This window comes from Peromyscus leucopus, chromosome 2 (genome assembly GCF_004664715.2).
Source record: "Peromyscus leucopus breed LL Stock chromosome 2, UCI_PerLeu_2.1, whole genome shotgun sequence".
In the NCBI taxonomy this organism is placed as follows: domain Eukaryota; kingdom Metazoa; phylum Chordata; class Mammalia; order Rodentia; family Cricetidae; genus Peromyscus; species Peromyscus leucopus.
In genome coordinates this window covers 136,586,510-136,612,382 of record NC_051064.1, presented here as the reverse complement: position 1 = coordinate 136,612,382, position 25,873 = coordinate 136,586,510, and the positions used below count along the sequence as shown (strand labels likewise).

Sequence of the window (25,873 nt, the reverse complement as noted above, 5' to 3'; positions counted from 1 at the left end):
TGCCTGAGAGGCTGCGCCTGGCGGTACGGGCTTGTCACTCCAACTACTTGGGAAGCTGAGGCAGGAAGATACAAGAACAAGACCAGCCTAGGCGGCAGGGTGAACTCAAGACCAGCACAGCCAACTGAGAGAGACCCTGTCTCAAAAACAAGAAGGGGTCAGAGGCACTGGCTATGCAAACCTGCAGACCTGAGTTCAATCCCTGAGGCCCACATGGTGGAGTCCGCCATACCCCACAGCTGGGGACACAGCTCTGTGGTAGGATACCTACCTAGAACCTGTCAGACCTGTGGGGCAGCTACCCACCAACCCCACAGTTCCCCAGAGTTTTCTTGAGTGAGAGCAGCAGGAAATATTAGGTAGAAGGATTTAGATTGTGGAGATAAACAGGAAATACAGGATAGCCTCGAGAGGGCCTGGAACCTACTCCAACGGGCCCTGACTGTCTTTGTGCTAGGGTATTTATAGAAACGCCAAGGGATAAAGCAAAAGATTCCCCCAGCACAGCCAAGTGCAGACCATCTCAGACACCTGCACTCAGGCCCGTGGTCCAATCATCCTCTCTATGCAGACCTGCTGGGTAAAGCCACTAGGAACCTGAAAATGGGCTCCCACAAAGACCCTAGGTTCAAAACCAAACACAACCTCCACGTAGCATGAATGTTGCTCAGTGGCTGAGTCCTTCAGCTCCTGTCCTTGGCAGAGGATCACATCTGGTGGGCCAGGAACTGACATCAGACGCTCCCCAGGGGCGTGGAGGCCTCATCGCCAGCTTCAGGGACCTGTTTAATTTCGTACCTCGACTGGCTGCTCTTCATCCCATCTCAGTTTCCCACTTCCTTATGGTGTCATCTGGAATCTGTATCCCCCAGACCTTTCTCTGGGTCTCCTTTCGAGGACTCTCCCTGTATCCCAAACAGCTGAGTGTACATTAGTTTCCACCAATTATAGCTTTTTCTCTAAAAATAGATCTCTTTATTTAAGGTTCTGGGAATTATACCAACAGATATATTAAAGTATTATTTAAATAGGATATAAAACACAGTGCAAAATTCGATAAAAATACAAATATGTAAGAAAGGTGTGCAGCCTTGGCATGCCGAAACCACACAGCAAGGCAGTCACTTTGACCTCGATGTCCTTGCGGTCCCCAGATGCCGTGTGCAGGGCTATCACGCAAGTTAAGTGCTGAGCACACATTATGAACGTTTGTGTTGATCCCCATGCCCTTTCTGGGGCTTTCCAAAGGCTTTTTGTCAATGACCTAAGAGCTGAAAGGAGCTGGAATTTAGAATGACTAAAAGGCTCAGGCTAGACCAGAAAGTAAGCTTTGGGAAGTGTTCTTTTAAACAATGAAGTGGAAGCAGAGTTGGTTGGGCTCTGGTTTCAGAGAGCCCCCGACTAGAAGATGTGACGGTGACCAGGAAGGAATGGGGTGACCTAGAGGGGAGACAGGTTGGAAGGTAGATATTCGTGTCACTCTTGACTTAGGGGGTCTCTGGTGAGAGATGGCTGGGGTCTCCCCGGAGTCTGAACAGACGGAGGGCTCTAGTGCATAGACAGTGCAAGTGACGGGTGACCCCATGCCACATACACCTGAAACCCCCGAATCCTCACCATACCCGTGGGACAGCTGCACCAGAGGGAACTGAGGCACAGAGATTGAGAGTGGCTTGCTCGGATGACTACTGGTAAATGGCAGAGCCGGGATTTAAACTGAGATTTGGTTCATGCAATGCTATACATGACCTATGGACGAGGGTGCGTCTATCCTTGGGATCCACAGACACCTGGCCTCGCCTCTTTCATTTTGTCCCAGGATGATTTTTCCATAAGGTCTGTCATCCCTGGGACAATGGGCAGACTGGAACTCAACCAGTCTCTGACCACAGCTCCATCCCTCTCGGGTCATGGGAAATGGCGACATCTTACAGCTCAATCCAAATGACAAAGAGCCTGTGAGTAATCCGCAAATAGTGGCTAGGACCTTGATTACCTCAGGAAGGGACAAGTGTCTCTTGAGACCTAGAGGTGTCTCTGGTCCCTGGAAAGTGCAGTAGAGGTAGCAATACCAGACTGGATGGGCCACCAGGGCCAGCTCACCTGGCCATATAACCTCCCAGCATCCCATCCCTGACCTCTGTCCTCTGCAGGCTTGAAGTGTCCCAGCAGCTGGCGATGCTGCCCTTGGGTTCTGATTCCCACTCTTCCTCCTCTTCTTCCTCCTCCTCTTCTTCCCCCTCCTCTTCCTCAGGGGGGCTGTCCCAGGAGAAAGTCAGTGTCTGAAGAGAAACTGGGGGTTCCCCAGGAACCAGATCTCTCTTTGGGGATAAGGAATCCCAAATTCTCCACCTGGAGAGGTCATCTTTCAGCACCTCTTCCAAGGTGCTCACGTCCTCAGAAAATCCCAGGCATGGAAATGCCTCCTGGTGCCCATCCCCATCAGGCTCTTGGTCTGGCTCCTTCTTGTCCAAACAGCTGGAAGATCCAGTTTCATCCTTAAGTGAGGAATCCCCTGTGCTGGGCCAGCTCCTGTCTGAAGAGTCCCAGGTGGATAAGTTTTCACTGCCCCCTGAATCTACCCCAGACTCATCTGTCTCCGAGCGCCCCGTAATCTGGAGCTTCTCCTTCATGAAGAGGGGCGGTTCCAGGTAGGGCTGGATGCTGTCGCTGTCATCTGTGTCCTCTTCTTCATCCTCACTGCTGTCCTTTTCTGGTCCTGCCTGCAGTGTGCCTGGGTCTCTGACCCGAGGGACTGGTCTGATCCTTATGGTCAGTTCTTTCTGGGGACAGAGGATCAGGTTATCTGGGAACTCAGGTCCACTGGGCTGAAAGGTTGCCATCGGAGATCTGTATTCAGAGAAGTCCTGATGTAAGGAGGGAAGGGGAGAGAAAGTGATTCGGGGTTTCTTGAAACGGGACTGGCTGGATCTGGGGCCCCTGGCAATAGTCCAGATGGGTTCAGGTGGAAGTTGCTTCTTTGGGAGGCGTTTCCAGAAAACACCAGGACCAGGCACACAGTTGGGGAAGGAGTGTTACTGTGAGGGAGGGCAGTTCTCTAGCAAAAACCTTAATTGTTCTGAGGAGCCCTTGCGCAGACGCACCTCAGAGCTACCCCACCGATGGAGGAGGCACCTGGCCTATTAAGGGAGATACAAATGGTGTGGGCAATGCCATTAAGTGTGAGAAATCCTGCTGGTGTGGGAGATCCGCTGACTGCCATGAATAGGCAGCCTCAGGGCTGGGCCAATGCACTGCTCACTACTCTCTGCTATGACATACGGACACAGGGCATTCTGTCTTCAAAGCCTGTCACTCCCTGAGTATTTAGAGAGTCCCATCTGGTTCAGCTCTCCTCTGACCTCTCTAGGCCTCTCCTTCCCCCCAGCTAGCTCCTGGAGTCTGACAGAGTATCTTGCACCCCAATATTGGCCTGGTGATGCTCAGCCTTAGTCAAGTTGTAAACTAAGCATTTAGAGTCTTAAACGATGCCCCCATCTGTACTACCTCCCACCCCACACACGTCTGACCCTCTCTCCTGGGTCTCAGGGCTGGGTGCTTCTCTTTGCACCCGATAAATCCTTAGCAGAGGTGGAGTGGTTCCACAGAAAGGGGCTTAGGCATCTCTTCTTGGTGGACAGATTTGCTGTTGGATTTGGGGTTAAAGGAACACACTGCCAGAGGTGGGAATTTAGACACTGAGATAAGATGGCCAACGTTACAGTCTGGGCCAGTTCGATATTCTGCGTGAAGCATTCGAAACTCAGCCCCATCTTCTGTTTCTCAACGCCCCACCTCTACATACCCCTCCATGTCCTCTATACACCCCAGATGTGCCATACCATGGCTTGAGGCCTCTTCACCCACTGAAACCAGGGGTCCCCTTCCAGTTTCTTCCAGATCACAGCTGCTGCAGCGGCGGCCAGCAGCAGAGGCAAGAGTAAGGGCAGTGCCAGGACAGGCCAGCTGATCCCTAGGGAGGAGAGAACACAGAAACTGCAGACGGATCAATGGTCCAGTCCCTCCGTGTGCCAGGTGCTTCCAGTGACCATCCTCCTCACGCCTCAGGAGGATAAGCCCATTCTGGTGGAAGCCAAGGCTCAGAGAGGCCATGTAAACTACCCAAAGACATACAGTCAGTGTGGCAGAGCTGGGATTTCCGTAAGTGAACACATCTCTCAGTTTCTACTTTCAACAATCCTATCACGAGACTTCAGAAGTTCCTACTCTAGTGCCATGTTGCACTCACCTGGGGCCCCTAGGGAGATGCAGCTGGGCTCAGAGAATCGGCTATACTTGTGGGCAGTGAGGGTATAGATGGTTCTGGCACTGAGGCAGTGACGTCCGCTAGCACCTTGCTGGAGAGGGATCTGCATGGGTTGGCCACGTGGAGTGGCAGGAAACAGGGTCTGTTTGGAGAAGCAAGCAGCAATGAGCATGTGCCCAGCTGATGGGTACATGCAGTGGGGTGGCCGGGTGAGATAGGGCGGGACCCAGGAGCTTTCATTTCCCTTCTTAAAGTGCAAGCATGGGGCTGGAGAGATGGCTCAGCAGTTAAGAGCATTGGCTGCTCTTCCAGAGGTTCTGAGTTCAGTTCCCAGCACCCACGTGGGGGCTCACTACTGCCTATAACTGTAGTCTCATGAGATCAGGTACCCTCTTCTGGTGTGCAAATGAATATTCGGACAGAACACCACACACATAAATAAAAAAAAAAAGAAAGTGCAAGCACCAAGGGTAATTTCTATTTCCTGGTTTCCTCTCAGCTGAATTTCCTTGTATAGACCATTGGGGTTCAAAATCAGCCTGCTACCCGGGGTCACTCCTATGTAGCTCACCAAGGTCTGCAGGGACCCACATTTCCACTGGGGATAAGGGCTATTCAATCACTGTCGGTTCAGAACTGCCCCAGTTGCCCAGTGCAAGTTCAAGGCAGGGGTGGGTGGCTTGTGAGAAGGGAGATATGCCCTGAATACAAAATGCCCATCAGTTTCCAAAGACAGAGGAGAAAAAGAAGGCAAAACAGCAATATTAATTCTGTGTTGACATGGCAATATGATATGGGATAAAAGGCAGGCGGATCTATTGGAGAATATTAGTTAAAGATGAGTTACATTTGTTTATGTTGAGGAACGTTTGTTTAATGATGCAAAGATGCATTGCATTCTTTTATGTTGCATTTGTTTAACTCTGTGAAGCTGTGTTACTTTGCCTGTCTAAAACACCTGATTGGTCAAATAAAGAGCTGAACAGCCAATAGCTAGGCAGGAGAAAGAATAGGCGGGGCTGACAGGCAGAGAGAATAAATAGGAGGAGAAATCTGGGAGAAAAAAAAGATTGAGGTACAAAAGAAAGGAGGACTCCTGGGGCCAGCCACTCAGCTAGACAACAAGCCACAGAGTAAGAAGAAAGGTATATAGGAATACAAAAAGGTAAAAGCCCAGAGGGATAAGGTAGATGGGATAGTTTAAGCTAAGAAAAGCTGACTAGAAACAAGTCAATCTAAGGCCAGGCATTCATAAAAAAAGAATTAAGTCTCCACATATTTATTTGGAGCTGGGTGGCAGGCCCCCCAAAAGAAAAGAGTTAAAAGAATGAACTACATGGATCTTTGTGAGTTTGAGGCCAGCCTGATCTACATAGGTGAGTTCCAGGACAGCCAAGGGTTATATAGAGACCCTGTCTCAAAACCAAATAGTCAAGCCAGGCATGGTTATGCATGCCTGTAATATCAACAATTAGGAGGTAGAGGCAGGAGGGTCAGGGATTCAAGGTCATCCTTGGCTATATAGCAAGTTTAAGGCCAGCCTGGACTATAGGAAATTCTATCTCAACCACCTCCTGGCCAGTTAGCCCAGCTTAATCAGGAGTGCCTGGTTCACTGAGAGACCCGGTCTCAAAAAATAAGGTGGGGCATTAATGCTAGCATTCAGATCTTTGTGAGTCTGGATTATATAACAAGTGCCAGGCCAGCCAGGGCTACATGGGGAGACCCTGTCTGGGAAAAAAGAGTGGGAAGTGACTGATGGAGATACCTTGGGGCTGCCATATGACACACACTCGTGGATGTGCACTAGCGCACTCAAGTGTACACACTCTTGGGCTTGTGCCCCACCCCGCTCGGAGGCAAGGCCCACAACTTCCAAGATGAGGTTGAAAACTTTGGTGCAGTTCAGGCCTGTCCCATGAAGGGCCAAGTGCCCTGTGCTTTATCTCCTGGGCAGAACGTTCCTGTCACACAGGCCATGGCTGTTGCACACCTTCAAGGGCTGGCTGGAGTCAGGGCGCCTGGGGAGGCTTCCTGGAGGAAAGTGTAGGAAGCAGTGTGAGAAGTGAGGTGGGAGACCCCACTCGGGACAGCATAGGCTCCCCTACCTTGCGTCCCACGCCCTCCTTCCAGAATTCCACCTCGTACTTCAGGTCCAGCGGAGGCATGCAAGGTGGCAGCTGGTAGGTGGCGTTGACCCTTAGGATCTTCTCCATCTGGGTGAGTACAAGGGTAGGTGGCGCTGGCTCCACTGTCAGAAACAGAATAGAACCCGTCAAAAACCTCTGGGGGCCCAGTCTCCATTCTCCTGTCTGCCCTGCCCAGATAGCAGTCACATTAGCATTTTTTTAAAAATATCTACTGTGCTGCAAGCTCCTCACAGCCCTTTTATTTACCTCTCACTGGCCCTGGGAGGGGAGCGTCACAGCCCCACTGTGGGTGTGTTTATGCATGTGTGTGCATGTGTTTGTGTGGGTGAGCATATTTGTGAGTGCATGTGCAGAGGCCAGAGGTCCTTGGGTGGCTTCCTCTGTTGAACTCCACTTATCCTTTGAGTCAGGGTCTCTCCCTGAACCGGGGGCTCTCTGAAGCATCTGACCACTGAGCTCTCTCCCCAGTCTTCACCAACTCAATTTTTAAAAATAAAGCAGGACCCTAGAAGCTATAACTTGCTAGAATATACTACTAGTAGTGGGTGGGTACCGGATGGGTGTCGGGATCCTTCTGACTTTAGATAAGTCTGGGTGAGGAAGGGAGATCACAGAGGTGGGGTGGGGACGGGGCTGTGAAGACCAAACAGTAACCTCACAAAACTTAGCTCTGTCCCTTGCTGTCCCAGAAAGACGAAAGGTGGGGGTGGGAAGGCGGATTAGTTAAAGATGTCCAGGGAAATGTGTGCAAGCCAGCACAATGTTCCTAGACATAACATTAGATGTCCCATGGGGCTGCTCTTCAAGCAGCCACAGGAAATCTGTAATTCCTGACACTCTTCTATCCACAGAAACATTGCCATCTGGTCTTTAATGTATGAAACCAAAGAAAGCCATTGACTTCATGTCTGCTCACAAGATGGAGTCTTGCAAACCCCTTGGCTGTGGGTACTTGGGGCCCACGGTGGAGAAGGAAGCCTGTCTTGGAAGCGGAAGCTGGAGCTCAAAGGTCTTCTCTGGGAGTCAGGGAGAATTGCCCCAGACTGTCAACCTGAATGGCATTTGTTTACCTGGCTGGATTTTATAGCTGCTTTGGACCAATGCCCCCATTTCCCTGTCTCCTCCATTTTTTATTAGTGTTACCTTCCTCTCCCACATTTTATATAGGGAACAGAGATTTTATACCTTGGCCTTGCCAACTCAGAGGTGGAGAGGAACCATATTCATAAGTCATACTGAGTGGATTGCATCCAAGCCATTATCTGATGCTCTGGTTCAGACACTACCCGGGAAATCTTGGAATTTTAGTTAATGTTGTAATAAGAGGCAACTTTGGGGACCTTGATATGGCGTGAATGAATTCTGCATTTGCAAATGATGTGAATTTGGGGGCCAAGAGGAAAGCCCATGGCAGGCAGATCCACCCTGATCCCCGGATGCGGCCAGTCTGCGGTGCCATTGTTGGGCGGCAAAAGGTTCAGAGCCTTGAAATGGTGAGTTTATCCTTGGGCCGTGCAGATAGGCCCAGGGCCTTCAAGAGTAGAGGACTTCCTGCTGTTGGCAACAGGAAAGCCAGAGAAGAGGGGGAGGTGCCGAGATGGCAGATGTGACCAGGACACAGCTGTGCCACCCCCGGTTAGAAGAGGGGGTGGTGGGAGGGGGAGGAGAAAAGCAGGCATTCAGGAGCTTGCTCCTAGCTGGTGAGCGGTGAGGGACCGGGACCTCAGCCTGGCAACCGGAATGAGCTCAGAAGCTCTGCCCTGGGCGTCCATGGTGAGACCCGGGCAGAGGGGTGGTGGGGCTCCCTGGACCTCGGACCCAGAGAAGCCAGTCTGGCCTACATGGCAAGTTCCGGGTCAGTCACTATCTGGAAAACAAAGGTAGGACTGTGCCTGAGGAATTGTGACATTAGAGGTCGCCCTATGATGCCTACATGCGTTCACAGGTGAACACATATTCAAACATATTAATACATACACAAACACATACAAGAGGTTGTGCTGGACAGTGTTCTTAGAAGGGATGGCTGCTCACTCAGTATTTTCATTAAAAGGACCTACCTTCAATACTTATCTTATTTGTATGTATGTATGTATGTATGTATGTATGTATGTATGTATGTGCACGCCTGTGTGTGTGTGTGTGTGCATGCCTGTGTGTGTGTGTGTGTGTGTGTGTGTGTGTGGCGAAGGAGGCCAAAAGATGGCGTCAAGTCCCCTAGAATTGGAGTTACAGTCTGTTGTGAGCCACCTGTGGGTACTGGGAACCAAACTCTGGTCCTCTGCAAGAACAGCAAATGCATCTTCAACCTTGGGACTCACTGTCAAAAAGGTACTCCAGGTACCCGGACTCCGCCTGTGGGGACCTGCCGCGGGCAGAAGCCGCCTGCACTCGCGCTCTGAACTTGATGTACAGATCCTGTCTCTTGAGGCACATCAGGGGGCACACCAGAGCCTCGATGCCCGCACACTGCTCCACTCTTCGCCAACGTTGGACTCTGGGGTAGCTGAGGGGAGACAGAAGAGGGTGGGCCATGGACTCACCAAACATACATCCCACCCTTCAGCCAGATGCGCTGTTACATCTGCCTGTCCATCTGCTCAGCCGGGCAGCCACTGGCAGACAAGTGTGGGTGGGAATCCTCTCTGCCATGGATAGCTCTGGGTCCTTCCACAGGGCACTGGCCCTCCGTCCTAGTCTACAGATCTGCAGTGATTCCTCACAAGGCTATGGTGGAGCTCTATCAGTAATGTGAGTGGGCACTTTCTGTGTGGTGATTTGCTCAGGCATCTGTAGACCACCAGCTACAGGTCAGGGGCCATGCTGGGCTGAGTGAGTGTCGGAGGCAAACACATAAGGCTTCGTATAACTGCAACACCCTCAGAACACAGGGGTCAAAAAAGTGACTCATGCCCAGGCTTTATTCCAGGTACCAGTGACTCAATAAAGCCTGGCAGGTGAGGCCCCGCTTCCCCTACGTTCACAGCTGATGGGGGGCGGGGGGGAGGAACAGCAGACATTCACCACACCCGCAAGGCAAATCCAGGTACAGTGATAACATGTTAAAAACACAGCAACTGACTTCAAAGGGCAGCTCAGAAGCGACCAGGGAGACGGTGCTCCCCAGCGAGGAGGAAGAGGAGACCAGGTGATGGGGAGAGAGCAAGAGACAGAACAAAGGCTTGAGACGGTGTGCTGGGTAGTTCTTGTCAACTCAGTACAAGGCAGGATCATCCAGGAAGAGGGAACTTAACTGAGAAAATGCCTCCATCGGATTGGCCTGTAGGCAAGTCTGTGGGGCATTTTTTTGACCAATGATTGATGTAGGAGGGCAAAGCCCACTGTGGGAGGTACCACTCCTGAGCAGGTGGTCCTGGGCTGTATAAGAAAGCAGACCGAGGGGGCTGGAGAGATGGCTCAGAGGTTAAGGGCACTGACTGCTCTTCCAGAGGTCCTGAGTTCAATTCCCAGCCTGGGCCACAGAGTGAGATCCAGGAAAGGCGCAAAGCTACACAGAGAAACCCTGTCTCAAAAAACAAAAAACAAAACAAACAAACACCCCCCCCCCATAAAAAAAAAAGAAGAAAAAGAAAGAAAGCAGACGGAGCAAACCATGAAGGGCAAGCCAGTAAGCAGCACTCCTCCATGGTCTTGGCTTCAGTTCCTGCCTCCTGCTTTGAGTTCCTGTCCTGACTTTCCTCCATGATCAACTGTGACCTGGACAGGCAAGCCAAATCAACCCTTTCCTTCTGAAGCGGCTTTCGGTCATGGTGTTTACAGCAGCAATGGAAAGTGAACTAGAACGCATGGGTGGAGTTTGATACAACCAGAGAGATGCAAGGCTAGAGCGTCAGAGTCCAGTGGGTAAGGGATGGTGAGGCCCAGGTGGATGGGGGAGGAGGAGGACAGGGAGGTGGCAGGTCGGGGGCAGTCTGGGTCTGGGTTAGGAGTGTGAATGTATCCTAAGCATGATGGGATCTGCTATGGTTTGAAGGCCCATGTTCTTCCAAATGAATGTTGGAGTTTAAACCCCAAAGTGATGCCTTCTGGGTATTAAATCATGAGGTCGATATGGCTAGTAAGGATGGCCTTCTAAACATGGCTTCGGAGAGCTGCTGGACACTCTGCCTCTTTCCCACCTGAGGACACAGGGTTGGCATCTCTGTCATGTAAGGATGCAGTGAGCAGGCCTGATCTTAGGAGTGTCCTCTCCAGATACCAGGTCTGCTAGTAACTTGCCCTTGGGCTCCTTAGCTTCCAGAAATATGGAGCTAGATAGTTACTGTCTCTGACTCACACAGACCAAGGTACTTTGTTAGGACACCGTGAACAGGCTGAGGCACACTGAAGTGATCTAACAGATGTTTAAAAGGTCACCCTGGGAGCTGGCAGGACAGTCCCACAGGTAAAGGTGCTTGCCAGGTAACACTGGCCACCTGAGTTTGATCCCCACAACTCATGTAAAGATGGAAGGAAGTAGAGGCTGGGTATGGTGGTTCATGCCTTTGATCCCAGCACGCACACAGACCGATCTCTGTGAGTTCGAGGCCAACCTGGTCTACATAGAGAGTGTCAAGCCAGCCAGGGTTAAATAGCGAAGCCTTGTCTCAAAAATAAATAAATTAATGAATAAATTAAACAAAACAATGTGCGCGCACATACACACAATGGAAAGAAAACTGACTCTACAAAGTTGTCCTCTGACCCCCACACACGCACTGTGACATGCACACGCATGGGCACGCACATAATAACAATACATTAAAATGCCTTTTCAAAGGTGACCTTGAAAGCAGAATCAGATGCTGTGGGATGGTCTGTGTGTCAAATTGTTCTGATTGGTCAATAAATAAAACACTGATTGGCCAGTGGCCAGGCATGAAGTAGGTGGGACAAGGAGAGAGGAGAATTCTGGGAAGCAGAAGGCTGAGGCAGAGAGACACTGCCAGCCGCCGCTATGACCAGCAGCATGTGAAGACGCCGGTAAGCCACCAGCCACATGGCAAGGTATAGATTTATGGAAATGGATTAATTTAAGCTATAAGAACAGTTAGCAAGAAGCCTGCCACGGCCATACAGTTTGTAAGCAATATAAGTCTCTGTGTTTACATGGTTGGGTCTGAGCGGCTGTGGGACTGGCGGGTGACAGAGATTTGTCCTGACTGTGGGCAAGGCAGGAAAACTCCAGCTACAATCAGAGGCGGCAGCAGTGCTAGAGAGAGCAGGGGTGGAGAAAGAGGGGGGAGGAGAAAAAGAGCAGGGGTGGAGAAAGAGAGCAGGGGTGGAGAGAGAGAGCAGGGGTGGAGAAGTGAGAGCAGGGGTGGAGAAGTGAGAGCAGGGGTGGAGAGAGAGAGCAGGTAGATCCAGGATACACTCTGGAGGTGAAGCCGGTCAGTTGCGCTCAGAGCCTGGGTGTGGAGTGTGAGGACAGGAAGTCAGGATGTGCCTGGGTTTGATGAATGAGCCGTGAGAAAATGGAGACGCCGAGTGAGGATGCTCTGGAGAACAGCGTCACCAACTGGGAACAGATGTTCAACACCTGGGCCTACGGAGATTCTCTCTCAAACTGCCACAGAGGGTGATTCCGGTGAGGTCCCAGACAGAAGGGACACCCGCTATGTTACTGTCACCAAGGGGAAGGCAGTCTTTGTTATAATATACATATTATAATATTTATATAGTAGCTAGGCATTTGGCTGAATTGTGTTCTAGTGTTTTGTTGACAATAAACATTAAGAGACGTGAACTTGACTATTTAGCTGAAGAAATTCTTAAGCAAAGTGTTGAGAGTGAGGCCCAATTTTTAGCTTACTGTTAAAATGTGAGTAGCTGTTAAAGAAAGAAGGAACCAGAGCCTGAAGACTTGGAAAAGTCTCAAGTCTCAGCATACCCATACAGCAAAATAAATAATAAAGAGTTGGATGTGGCGGTGAATGCCTGTAATCCTTGCACTTGGGAAGTATAGGAAAGAGGATCAGGAGTTCAAGGTCAGTCTCCACTACTTCATGAGTTCAAGGCTAGTCTGGGCTACATGAAATCCTGTTTCAATAAAAGTATTCTGGAAAGAACATCAACATTGTGGTTGGAAGGTCCTTTGATAAAGATTCATGGGGCTGGAGAGACGTCTCAGTGAGTATGAGCACTTGTTACTCTTGCAGAGGACCATGTTGGTTCCCAGCACCGTCATGGCGGTTCGTAACCATCTGCAACCCCAGTTCCAGGGGCTCCAAAGCCGTTTGCTGACCTCTGAGGACACTGCACTGGAGCACTAACATATATGTAGTCAAAACTCCTACACACATGGAAATAAAGAAAGCTTTAAAAAAAAAATTCCTGGGTGTAATTAATGGACACAATCAGCTCCCTCAGCAGAAGCCAGAAGTGGGTATGGAATTGCTCCAGCTAGGCCACTGCCAGCCTTGACTGAAGGGGACAGAGTAAGTTGACCAGAGGAGACAAAAGAGTTATTTAATAGTTAGCATTATCTTTTGGGACAAGGGATGATGGAGCCTGAAGAGGATTGAGAGATCAGCAGGGGTGAAGGCAAGGCTGTCTTCCCAACTGCTGGGACACAGTTCTCTCGGGGATAGGGCTGCCTTACAGGGAAAAGTGGGTAGAGTTCTCCAGCCTGTTGATTCAAACTTCTCAACTGCCAGCCCAGTGGGCCCAAGGCCAGAACACTGAGCTAAAAAGGATCATTTCTGGGGCCTTCAATGGAGCCAGGCATGGTGGAATGCATCTATAGTCCCAGCACTTGGGAGGCAGAGACAGGAGGATCATGAGTACTAGGCCAGCCTGGGCTACATCGTGAATTCTAAGTCAGTTTAGGCTACATAGGGAGATCCTGTCTAAAAAATATCAACAAAGCTGGGCAGGGTGGCAGATGCCTGTGATTCCAGTATTTGAGAGGTAGAAGAATATGGTGATATTTTATTTGTACCGAAATGTGATTTTATTTGTATGTTAATAAAGTTGCCTGGGGGTCAGAGCTAATAGTAAGCCATAGCGGAGCTGGGTGTTCGTGGTGCATGCCTTTAATCCCAGCACTTGGTAGGCAGAACTAGGTAGATCTCTGTGTGGTCCAGGATACAGCCAGCATTGGAGACACACACCTTTAATCTCAATACCAACCATAGAAGACCTGGAGGTCTGTACAGACAGGCAGTGATGAGGGGGTCATGTGGTTGGGTTTACAACCAATGAGAAGGCAGAACAGAAAGTCTATATAAAGACAAACACACAGGAAGTAGGTCTCTCTTGGCTGAAGAGGATCGCTGAAGCAGGAAGGGTAAGGCTCTTAGCTCTGACTTCTTGGGCTTTTATCTTTACATTGGCTCTGTGTTTCTTATTTAATAAGACAGTTACTTCTATATTTGGTGCCCAACGTGGGGCTCGAACCCACAACCCTGAGATTAAGAGTCTCATGATCTACCGACTGAGCTAGACTGATTGGCCAGTGGCCAGGCAGGAAGTACAGGCGGGACTAACAGAGAGGAGAATTGAGAGAACAGGAAGGTGGGAGGAGACACTGCCAGCCGCCGTCATGACAAGCAGCATGTGAAGACGTCGGTAAGCCACGAGCCATGTGGCAAGGTATAGATTTATAGAAATGGATTAATTTAAGCTATAAGAACAGTTAGCAAGAAGCCTGCCACGGCCATACAGTTTGTAAGCAATATAAGTCTCTGTGTTTACATGGTTGGGTCTGAGAGGCTGTGGGACTGGCGGGTGACAGAGATTTGTCCTGACTGTGGGTAAGGCAGGAAAACTCTAGCTACAGAAGAAGCTTGAGGCCACCTGGCACTACCTTGTGAAATCTTGTCTCAAGACTCAAATGAAGGAGCTGGAGAGATGGCTCAGCAGGTATGAGCACATGCAGAGGACCTGAGTTTAGTTACCAGCACCCACATGAGACAACTCACAGTAACTTCATCTCCAGGGTATTCAGTGCCCTCTTCTGGCTTCTGTGAATACCTGCACCCACATGTACACACACACACACACACACACACACACACACACACACACACACACACACTACAATTTTTTTTTGAGATAGGGTCTCAATCTGTAGTCCTGGTTGTCCTGGGGCTAACTGTGTAGACCAGGCTGGCTTCAAACTCACAGTGATTCACCTGCCTCTGCCTCCTTGAGTGCAGGATTAAAGGCATATGTCACCATGCCCAGCAATAAATCTTTTTAAAACAATCAAACAAAGAGAAAAACCTCACTGAAGGTTGCCTCGCCAGGTGTGACTGGCATCCGTCACCCTTCTGATTTTCCCTCTGAGAATGGACATGCCTATCTCATACCTGTTCCACCATTACAATTTAGAAGCATGTGACTTCCTCTGGTTTCTGAGGTCTACTGATGAAGGTAGTTCTGCCTCAGCGTGAGTCATGGTCTAAGTCACGCCCACACATGATTTAGATAATATTTAGAGGGAACTTTGGACTGACAGTGCATGCTGGAGTGAGGTAAGACCTTTGGGGCTGTTGAGACACGTGTGAATGCACCTTGCAGATGAGGAGAACATGAGTATTGGGGAGCATTGACAAGAGCATGCAACAGCCATAGCAAACTGATACACACCCCAAACTGGGAGCAACCCAAAAACCCATTGAGGGGAAAATGGAGAAACAAGTACAGGTATAGTTGAGACTGGAATACTACTCAGTAGTGAAAAAGAAATGGAGGGCGCATGTAACCATGTGGGCAAATTCCAGAAAGGTGTTAAGTAAAGCCAGGCAGGCACAAAAGGGGGCACACTACACAAACTCATTTTCTGTTTGGGGAACAGGATGTTATACTGTAGTTCAGCCTGGGCTGGAATTCACCTCACACTCAGAGCAATTCTCCTGCTTCAGCCTCCTTAGTTCTGGGATGACAGGCATGGAACACCACACCTGGCCACGAATCCATTGATATGAACTTTGGGAACATACGAGGTTAATCCATGGTGTCAGAGGCAGATGGGCAGCTTTGATATGAACTTTGGGAACATACAACGTTAATCCATGGTGTCAGAGGCAGATGGGCAGCTGCTTTACAGACCCGGGGGTGGAGACCGAAATGCTAAGTGGTCTTTGAGAACTTCAGCTGCTGGTGGAGATGTTTCACACCTTCATCGTGGGAGTGGTTACATGTATACATCCATGGGAAGGATTTTGTTCTATTAGTATGCAAATTTTAACTAAAAAGTGCTGATTTAAGCCGGGCGGTGGTGGCGCACGCCTTTAATCCCAGCACTCGGGAGGCAGAGGCAGGCGGATCTCTGTGAGTTCCAGGAAAAGGCGCAAAGCTACACAGAGAAACCCTGTCTCGAAAAACCAAAAAAAAAAAAAAAAAAAGTGCTGATTTAAACAGAAAACTTGAACTCAACCAGAGAACAATAAAACTGACACCAACAGTTACAATGTCAGATAGACCTTAAGGAAAACTAGGTACTTCCAAGATGGCGTAGCCATAAGGTGCTTGCTGTACACGCCTGGTGACTCAAGTTCAAACCTAAAACCCACGTGGAAGGAGAGAATCAACCCCACAGAATTGTTCTCTGACCTCCATGCACACCTGTGAGACCAAAATGAGCCATCTTAGAAATAAGACCAAAATGCTTTCACCCCAAAACTAAAGGCCTAAGACTGCTTCTTTTAGCTACAGGCCATAAGTTACTGGAACAGGCCAGAAGTTACTGAGACCAGTCAGTTCAGATTCCAGAAACCAGGAAGTGTAAAAGTACAGAGCCACAAGATAGTCACAAGGTAATGCCTGCCAGACTATGGAATGTCCTCTCCCTGGTTTCCAGGGTAACTGATCACAGAAATGCCTCCACCTGAGGGCAGCCAATGAGAAATGGTGGCGGGCAACCACTCCCTTAGAAGTAATTTCTAGAAGTCCCTAGAAGCGAGCCAATCAGAATTGTACCTGTACTAGCACCCCTAAATGATGTAACCTTGTGACTTTTCCCTTTAAAAACTGAGCTTGCAGACAGGTGGGCGCTTCCTCCAGCCTCCACTGCGTTGGATGTATTGGACGAAGTCCCTGCCTAGGCTTGTATTGCTTTTGGATATCCAGAATTAAACCTTGCTTTTGCATTCCGGCATGCTCGTCTTTGGTGGTCTCTCTGGGGGTCACGATCTGGGCACAACACACCCACACACACATCATGTACACCCTCAATACACACATACGCACTAATAAATAAACATTTAAAATGGTGAATAACCTAGAACACAAACACACATGGACTCCAAAACAATCAATAATGGAACCTATATCCTTTGGAGAACAGCATAAACAAACAAAACACAAATGCATAAATAAAAACATAGAATGTTCTAGAAAAAGACACCTAAGGGAGCAAAAGGCCATCAAACATGGAAATGAAAGGAGTCCCTGAAGAAGAAAAATCAAAGCAAGAGAACAGAATATGAACGATTAAGAAAAATTTCCTGAAATTAAAAAAAAAAAAACAAAACCAACAACTTGGAACCAGATATTACTAGAAGCTTTGATTACCTAAAGATATCAGCCAAGAACCAGTGATAGACATCAGTACAATTCTACAAAATTATCTGATTCTAGAGCAGTGGTTCTCAACCTGTGGGTCCAGTTGGGTCTAGACTCCCTTGGGTCTAAGATCATCGGAAAACACAGAGATTTACATTACTATTCATTAACAGTAGCAAAATCACAGTTATGAAGTAGCAACAAAAATAATTTTATGGTTGGGGGTCACCACAACATGAAGAACTATATTAAAGGGTCACAGCATTTGAAGGGTTGAGAATCACTGTTCTAGAACAAAGAAAACATGTATAGGAGGCTTTCCTACAGACTTTGGGATAAAGAAAATTGAGTAATGAGTGATTATAAGTTCTTTGAAGGCTATCCTCTCTCATGGCCATGACAACTAAGGCTGTAGTATAAAAGAGAGAAACACGGTCAACATGAGAAGTTAAGCAGAAATCCCAAAGAACCAAATTTAGGTGGAAAGTGTCAGAATGAATGAATGCATCAGTCATTCTCTCTGAACAATTGCACACAGGTGTGTTGTGATCAATACCACTGTTCACTGCAAAGACCTAAAGCAATAGCTTGGTGGAGCCCAGTGCAGTTACAATACAGAATCTGGTCTTTAAAACCTTCCTCTGGGTTGGGTGTGTCACTCAGTGGTCACGTGTTTGCCCAACATGCATGAGACTCCTGGGTTTGATGCTCAACACTGAAAGAAGGAAGGGAGGGAGGGAAGAGGGAGGAAAGAAGACGGATTTCAGTTGGTTGTGGTGGTTCATGACTGGAAGATGGCACACCAGCTTGCCTTTTCAGATTCCTCCAGACTAACAGTGACAGCCTGGGCTTCCAAGATGATAAGGACCCTGTCACCCTGCCCACCTCAATGACCAGGCTCTACAGAGAGCAGGACCAGACTCTTGGCCACTTGTTTGGCTACAACAACCTTTTAGTGGCTTGAATGAAAAATGTCCTTCATAGGCCCAGGCACTTGAGCACTTGGCCCCCCGTCAGTGGCACTGTTTGGGGATATGGTGCAGCCTTGCTGGCGTAAGTACATCACTGGGGGAGGGCTTTGAAAGCATATAGCCTCTCTCCACTTCTGTTTACTCTCTTGGCTTTGTTCTTGCAGTTGAAGATTGTCAGTGGCCAGGTCAGAGGAGCAGCAGGTGGCAATTGAAGTCAGCCCACCAGGAGGCAAATCCCTGATGGGTAAATCTCCCATAGGCGAGGCCTGTAGACCACAGACTCCAGAATGTCTTTTGCTTCTGCTGTGCCTTTACATGTTTGCTTCTGTGGTCTTCCTCTAGTATCTGGCATGGTGTGAATGGGTGTGGGGAGATCCTCACTGCCTGTAATGTAGTGTGTTTATCTCATGGATACATCCCTTTCTACTGGGCATTTTTACCCGTAGATTGTTATGAAGATGATTTCTTCCTAAACTGTACTGTCTAATTGATAATAATAATGTTAGTTTAAATAGAGTTTTGATGATTGAAAATAAATATAAGGAAATGTCATACAGCTAGGACCTATGAGTTTCACCTAAAGAGCTGCATAGATTGAAGTTCAGGTTAAGGATTAAGGAAAACAATTAAGTCCCAGGAGCCAGGCTGGCTGGAATTCTTTTAATCTTGATGTTAAAAGATGCAGTCACAGGTTTTTGTGTGCATCATAGCCAAAACAAAGCTTTGGAATGACCTCAGGTTAGGTTAAGATATTTTGATAACAGCTTTGAGGTTGGGAACAAAAAACAAAGCAGCCCAATTATTTCTAGCTGACGTCCTTTCCTTGTGAGGACTGGTTGGTGATGAAAGATGATGATTAATTCCTTGTACCTATTTCTGCCCTCAATCTCCTGATATAAAAATCTACTGATGAGTGTATGCAACCTGAAAATTTAAAGTAGAAATGACTGATTGTTTTTCATGTATAAAAGTTTAGGTTTATGATTCTTTATAAGATTACCTTTCAAGATGACTAATAAAACGATTGGTCCTTTCTTTTGTAACTGCAAAATGCAGCCTGCCAGTAGAAGAATTGGCTGGGAAAAATAGCTTGCTTGCTCACACTCTGTTAATCTATAACAAGATGCTTGGGTATGGATGTATGTGGGTTCTTGGGGATAATTTGTTTTTCAATTGTAATACGTAAAATGTTAAATCATGTAAGGGATATGGAAAACATGTTTCTTACTTGTATTCATTGTAATCATTCACTTGAAAAATAGAATGTAACCACATTATAATTTCTATATTGCCTGAAAGATTTTGTTGTGGGTATATAAGCTGTAGAGAAAAAATAAAGAATCAGATATAGAAAAAGAACAAAGGAGGAGCCTATCAAGAGAGAGCGTGAGTGTCTTTTCCCTTACCCCCTCAGATAAAAACGTCATCTAGTACTCCAACTCTGTGGATTCCCTTTGAGCCCTGAGCTGCTGGAGGCTGCTCCCCCAGGCAGCAAAAGAAGATGGAATCTTTCAGCTTCCTGCTCTTGCTGCTCTGCCTCCTCCACCATCACGGACTTGTCCTCTGGAACCCTGAGCTGCAATAAACCCTGTCTTCCATATGTTGCCTTGGTTGTGGTGTTTTATCACAGGAACAGAAAAGTAACCAACACAAACCCCAAGTACCTCTGTCCCCTGGTGTCTTGGCCCTCACAGCTCCACTCCAGACCTACTCCAGCTTTACAGAAAGCCCCACCCCATCTCCAGCAAGCCTGTCATCTGCCGTCCTCCACTGACTACCTCTCCTACCACCTCTAACCTCTAGCAAGAGCCCCTCTCCAAGAACCTGCCACAGGCCGTCTCCCAGAGACCCAGAGAACTTCTGGGTGCTGACATATGGAATGCAGAGAGCCCAGGGCATCTCCCTCCATCCCTCACACACCTCTCTACCTCCCCACCCACCAGCATGGAGGCGCCCCTATACCCTTGGTAGGTCACGAAATAGGTCACGTTCGGGGGGCTACCAAGCCCTGGAAGCCATGTCAGGTACACGGTGAAGTTCTGGGAGAACAGTGTCACGTTTCTGGGTGGGGCTAGACGGGACCTTCCTGTGGAAGAGAAAGAGGTCATGAAGCCTGGAGCTCTTGGCTAAGCTTGGCACAGGTTCCCAAAGCTGAAGAAGGAGATGTGTGATAGGTGTTCAGTGAGGACCAGCAACTGCCAGCTGCTGTATTGCAGTCCTTGACCTCTCCTTAGTGTCCCCTCTGTGGCGAGAGAGAGCTGGCTCTGTGTACTCTGGCACCCGAGGGTGGGTTCCACCTGGTTGCCACGGGGCAAGGGTCAATGAATGGCCTCAGACCCCTCCTAAACTCCACATGATTCGTGGGGCAAGCATTGTTTTTGTTGTTATCTTTGTTTGTTTGCTTGTTTTTGTTTTTTCAAGACAGGGTTTCTCTGTGTAGTTTTGGTGCCTGTCCTGGATCTCGCTCTGTAGACCAGGCTGGCCTCGAACTCACAGAGATCCTCCTGGCTCTGCCTCCTGAGTGCTGGGATTAAAGGTGAGTGCTACCACCACCCGGCCGTTGTTATCTTTTTAAACTGTTAATTTATTACTAGTATATGTGTGTGCGTGCGCATGTATGTGTGTGTGTGTGTGTGTGTGTGTGTGTGTGTGTGTGTGTGTATGTGTGTGTGCATGTGTGACATGTATGTGTGAATATGGGTATGTGCATGCCATGGCACACATGTAGAGGTCAGAGGACAAATCTGGGGAGTTGACTCTCTCCTCCCATCATGGGTCTTGAGGACTAAACTCAGGTCATCAGGCTTGGACACTATTACCAGCCAAGTCGTCTCTATTACATTGACCCTGTGACCCCAGTGCCTGTCTGGAATGGCTCCTGAGACACAGTGCACATAGGATACATGTATGTTGAGTGAATAGATACTACTAGAATCTTAGAAGGCCCCTCGTGGGCCTCCCTGCTGATGGAGCAGGACGGATACAGTGAAGCTTGCTGCCTAGGTGGCAGGAACAGAGCTGTCATCCCAAGGGACCCAGCCAGAGTTGACCCTATTCAAACCTTTCCACCTACCGGTACACTCCCCATGGCTTGCTTATTTCAATGGACCATTCGGGCATTTGCCCATGAGCGCAGGGTGGTCCCCCGACCATTCCCCTACACAGACCGTAAGTCGCTTCCCCCTTTCTGCTCGATCTGCTGTATTCCTGCTTCTCCTGACCCAGAGAGAGGGGACAACCCTCCTGCCTTATCAAACCCTCCTGTTCAGGATCCTTGGTCTTATTCCCACCTGCAGCTACGTACTGAATTCACACTTTTCACTGAAGAATTAATTAGTCTGGGCTCTTCCTAGGGCACCACAGAGAACACAGGGCCAGGGCTCAGTGCCAAGGCGATGGCCAGGTGGGTCTAAAGTGGGCACCAGTCAGATGAGAGCCACAAGAGGTTTGCCAGGATAAATGGATTTCTTCTATGAGGGGCACCTGGCTGTTGCCTGGACAACTGGGTCCTAGGCACCCTGCCAGGTACAAGAAGTGTCCTGTGTGTTCTGGTTTCAACTTGAAATGCCTCCCACAGGCTCACAGTTAGAACGTTTGGTCCCCAGCTCTTAGTGCCATTTTGAAAGACGTGGAGCCTGTAGGTAGGTGGAGCCTGGCTGGTAGAACAGGTGACCCGGGATGGGGGCGGGGGTTGGGGGAGGGGGGCCATTGACCACTATGCCCAGCCCTGGTTCCAGTTCATTCTCTGAATGACCTCACCACAGGCTCTGGCTGCCCCAGATTAGAGCCACTCTGCCATGCCTTCCTCGCCACGATGGCCGTAGACCCTCTGAAGCCCCGAACCCCGACACATCCTTCCCCCTTTAAGTGGCTTCTCCCAGGTCCTTGTCCCAACAGTGTGAAGGGGACAAATTCCCTGAGAAAGCCACAATAAAAACGCCATAGCCAGCTCCCTTGCCGCGTCTGTGAGGATGGGGGTGGGAATATTCCCTCCTACTGGAACCCCGGTATCTGTGGGTTCTCAGAACATCTGTGTCCTCTTCAGCCCGCCCTCTGCACAAACGCAAGGGTTAAAATGAAAGGCACACCGTGTCTGCCTCCTGCTTAACCCTCTCAAGGTTTCCATCTACCCGACTCCAAGGAAACTCCAAAGCCTTTACTGGAACCTCTAAGGGGCCCCCCAGTATGACCCGTACCCCTCCTTGTTCCCCCGCTTTCCAGTCCTGCTGGCTGGTGACTTCCAGGAGCACGCTGGCCCGCTCCCTACGCTGAGCCTTTGCACATGGTGTTCCCAACATCTAGACACCCACTGGCATCTGTCACATTCCTTTGATGACACGGTCTCTCTGTGACATGTTCCCTGGCCACCTTTTATTGGCCTCTACCTACCTCCTCTTTCACAGATAACTAGGTATACTAATTACCCTCAGATGATTGCTCCATGCCTGGACTTCCTGTCCTTCCCCTGCCTAGAATAAAGTCCACACTCCTCATCCAAGTGTCCAAGGACTTGTCTGGGCGGCCTGGCGATCTGGTTGAAGTCTCTGGCAGCTCCCCACAGCCTCACAAAGCTGCAGGTCCCATCGTTTAGATGTCTTTGAACTTTGGTGTCTTGGGTTGCCTGGAGTTCACCATCTAATCTCTGGAAAATTCTATTCAAATGTCACTTCCTCCAGGTAGCCTGCTTTGCCCTCTCTAAGAAGAGACGGCGATGGTGACCACAGAGGAAGAACAGCCTCTTTTGTCCTGAGGTGTCACTTCCAGTTAGCTGAGCTGAGCGCTTTGGGGGTGATCCAGGAGCGTTATAGGCCAGGTGGGGGAACCAAGGCCCTCTCGGATACTTAAATCTAGATCAAGCCAACTCTCCGGTCTGTGCTCTGGGCTTACCTCCTCTTCCAGTATATCCTGGGTTTAGTCTTATTCTTTTTAGATTTATTGTGTGCATATGTGTGCGTGTGTGTGTGTGTGTGTGCGTGTGTGTGTGTGTGTGTGTGTGTGTGTGTGTGTGTGTGTGTGTGCACATGTCTCACTCTGTAGCCTAGTCTAGATCAACTCTGTGGTGATCTTCTTGACTCAGCACCTAAAGTGTTAGGATTACAGGAATGAGCAACCACACCTGTTTACCACATTTAACCCACATTTCCCACGTTCCTTGGGTGCCAGGAAACAGAAGGAAATTGCTCTATCTCCTGCCCCGGGGGGAGCTCGTGGTCCCAGGGAGAATTCTGTCATGCGCATCACTATGGAGACCCAGACATTTTTAGGCACCAGGCAAGAGAATCCCGGCTCCACATGATGTCTCTCAGCTCAGCCCCATGCCTGGGCCGCCTCCTCACCTCAGGTATTTCAGACCCAGAAGTGGGAGTCTGTTTCTATCCTGTCCAATGCCCTGAGGCTGCATCACTGAGCCTCTGCCACTGTTGTTAAACCTAGCTCCTGGCCTGTCAGGCAGGCACCTAGCAAGAGGCCAGTCTGTGCATAAGCCCCTTAGTTTTAAGCCATTCATGAGCAGGCCAGCTCTGAAGTTTGAGCTTGGCCACCCAGGAGAAGTCACAGCTTTCAAACCACCACTCAGGGCAAGTGCGCCACTCACACCCTTCATGGAAGAGGCACTGGGCGCAGAGACAAAGTTTGTGTTGGGCATAGAACATACCTCACCCCCAAAACCCTCATTAACCCCGCTGCAGAGCTGTGAGGGTGCTCTGGGATAGCTTCCTCTGTCCTGTGTCCCCCTCTAGGGTACTTCTAAGGCAACCTCTCCAGTGCTCTGAGACTCAGTTTCCCCCACCTGAAAATGATGCCTATCTGCCTCACAGGACAACTGGGCTGCAAACCTTAGTAAGAACAGTGCAAAGCACAAAGAAGCAACTAAAAATAATGCGGGCTTTTATGATTGTTTACTTAGTTAAGAACATTTCCAGCCCTTTCTATTTTGAGTCTAAGACTCCGAGGTACGCCTATTGCTATCATGAGAAGTTCTCCTCCCTCCGGCAGGTATCACTGGAAAGTTGGGGTTCTGTGCCTGGGTCCTGGCCTCGGGTATTTTGTGCCCTGGTGTCTTATTTACCAGCTGAGAGACCGAGAGAGAAAACGCCCTGTTAAGAGTCTCATAGGAGGGACCAGATCATCCAGAACTGGGTCCCCGGGGGCCCGGGTGGGGCGTCTGATCCGCAGCCAGAGGACGAGGAGGGCAGAAGAGGTCTGTCCCCTATTTATAAGGGTCAATCAGGTACGCACTCCAGGATTCGGTAAACATACAGTAAACGCTCAGATGTCCTCCGCCTCGGTCTCCGGAAACCCAGCTCCTTTCCTCCCGGAAAGGACGTCCAAACTCAGGATTGCTTCATCCTGGGACCAAGCAAACCCGCGGCAGGAACATAGGGTCCCTGAGATCCCCCGGTGACCCAGCACCCACATCCCGTCTCGGGATCTCGGGTGAGTGGCCCACCCACGCCGCCCCCGAGGCCCGCGCTTACCTGGGACACTCTGCAGCAGGCACAGGAGCAGGGGCGCCCACCAGCCAGCCCGCCACATCTCGGTCCCGGGGGTCCCCGCCGCCCGCCGCCCGCCGCCCGCGGCCAGCCGCCCGGCGCCAGACCCATGGGCGGCAGGTGACCAAGGCGGCGGCCCAGGGAGGCGGAGCCTCGGGCGGTGCCAATGGTGGGGATTCACCTAGGGCCGTCCCGCCTGCTGTCCCCGCGGTGGGTGGGGACCGGGATATCAGTAACATTTTCTATAAATCAGGCAAGAAATCCAGTTCTGGGGTTCCGATGAGGACTAAGTAATCAGCACCCAGAACAGAGTTTGCCGTCACCTGCACGTCTCCTGTTCTGCAGGCGGAGCCGGGGGAGGCACCTAGCGCGTCCTGCGATTCCTACCGGAGTTTCTGCAGGAATTCGAGGCCTGTTTGTTATTGCCCGCCTACGCTCTAGGGACTTTGAGGAGGCTGTCCTTCCAAATCGGGACACAAGCAGGCCATTCAGTCACTAACCAGAAAGGAAGTCGCTAGAAGCTTTGTTTTCTGTCCTAGAATAGGGGACAGGCCATTCCACGACACAAAATGTTCTAACTGGCCAAGCGGAGGCTGGTTTTGCAAACAGAGAATGGCTGAAAACCGTGGAGGCACGGGAGGGAAAGTCTGTAGCTCTTTCAAAGTTACTCTCCCTGTAGGCGGAGCGGGACAGGGATAGGACAACATCCGGGGTCCTTTTGTATGTGAGGATTAAGGGTGTGCAGACTTCATTTTCTACCTTTTGCTTGGGTCGGTAGGGGTGGGTGGGATGGGGAGTCGGGGGTTGGATACCACCAAGATCCACTGATACTTGTCCGGAGTTGTTGGAGAATAAATACAAGATAGAAAAACAACCAAAGCCAGGCCTTGGGGAGAGCAAGCTGTTAGCTCACGTTTCTCTTGATCTCCCGGGAGGTCAACAGACAGCTTAGTTTCTTTCTGGGGGCCAGGATTTAACATGGGTGGATCTACCTTGATTTTTTTTTTTTTTTTTTTTTTTTTGAATATGCTCTGTTCAGGCCCAGTCAACAAGGGGCTCCTGGTGGGACTCAACCTTGGCTCTAAGGAATCAACCAGTATGGTCCATTTTCAGCATGAGGTGTATTTAGAGCTCAGCGGAGAGAAGCAGGGCACTAGGCCCCTGGCTCCTTTGCCTGGCAGCTGATCCAGGCATCCTTACTGGGGTCTAGGGTTGGAAAGCTGCAGGTAGTCGGCTCACATGACTGAGCTCATATACCAGAAAAGGAGGGGGTGTGTCCTGAACCATTAGGGTGAGGAATTGGGGGAGGGGGCGATACTAGCCAATAGGTATGCTGTGGACTATTCTTTTAAAGTATGTTGTATTTTTTCCTACTGCTTTTGTTAACGATGCAAAGACGTGTTACATTTGTTTGATTAAATAACATTAACCTGCGTGCAGGAGGCTGAGTCAGCAAGTAGCTGACAGGAAGTGGTAGGGAGGAGC

General features: G+C 49.6%; 1 protein-coding gene across 1 annotated transcript; it reads right to left on the bottom strand.

The window, feature by feature from the left end:
• Positions 1–952: 952 nt before the first annotated feature.
• Positions 953–24,808, bottom strand: Ifnlr1 (interferon lambda receptor 1). Its single transcript, XM_028875448.2, has 7 exons — positions 24,374–24,808; positions 19,860–19,983; positions 8,739–8,923; positions 6,376–6,518; positions 4,250–4,409; positions 3,843–3,973; positions 953–2,867 (listed from the first exon to the last, which is right to left on the bottom strand). Exons 1-7 carry the CDS (start codon positions 24,429–24,431, stop codon positions 2,100–2,102), a joined length of 1,569 nt encoding a protein of 522 aa, XP_028731281.1. The 5' UTR covers positions 24,432–24,808; the 3' UTR covers positions 953–2,099.
• Positions 24,809–25,873: the final 1,065 nt, after the last annotated feature.

Bases quoted from the DNA above. Each gene is read 5' to 3' on its own strand.
- Ifnlr1 (XM_028875448.2), bottom strand. From the start codon at position 24,431: ATGTGGCGGGCTGGCTGGTGGGCGCCCCTGCTCCTGTGCCTGCTGCAG. The intron at 4,410-6,375 runs GTAGGGGAGCCT...TTCTCCAAACAG, and splicing joins AGGAGGGCGTGGGACGCAAG to ACCCTGTTTCCTGCCACTCC. The intron at 2,868-3,842 runs GTATGGCACATC...TCCTTACATCAG, and splicing joins TGAAGAGGCCTCAAGCCATG to GACTTCTCTGAATACAGATC.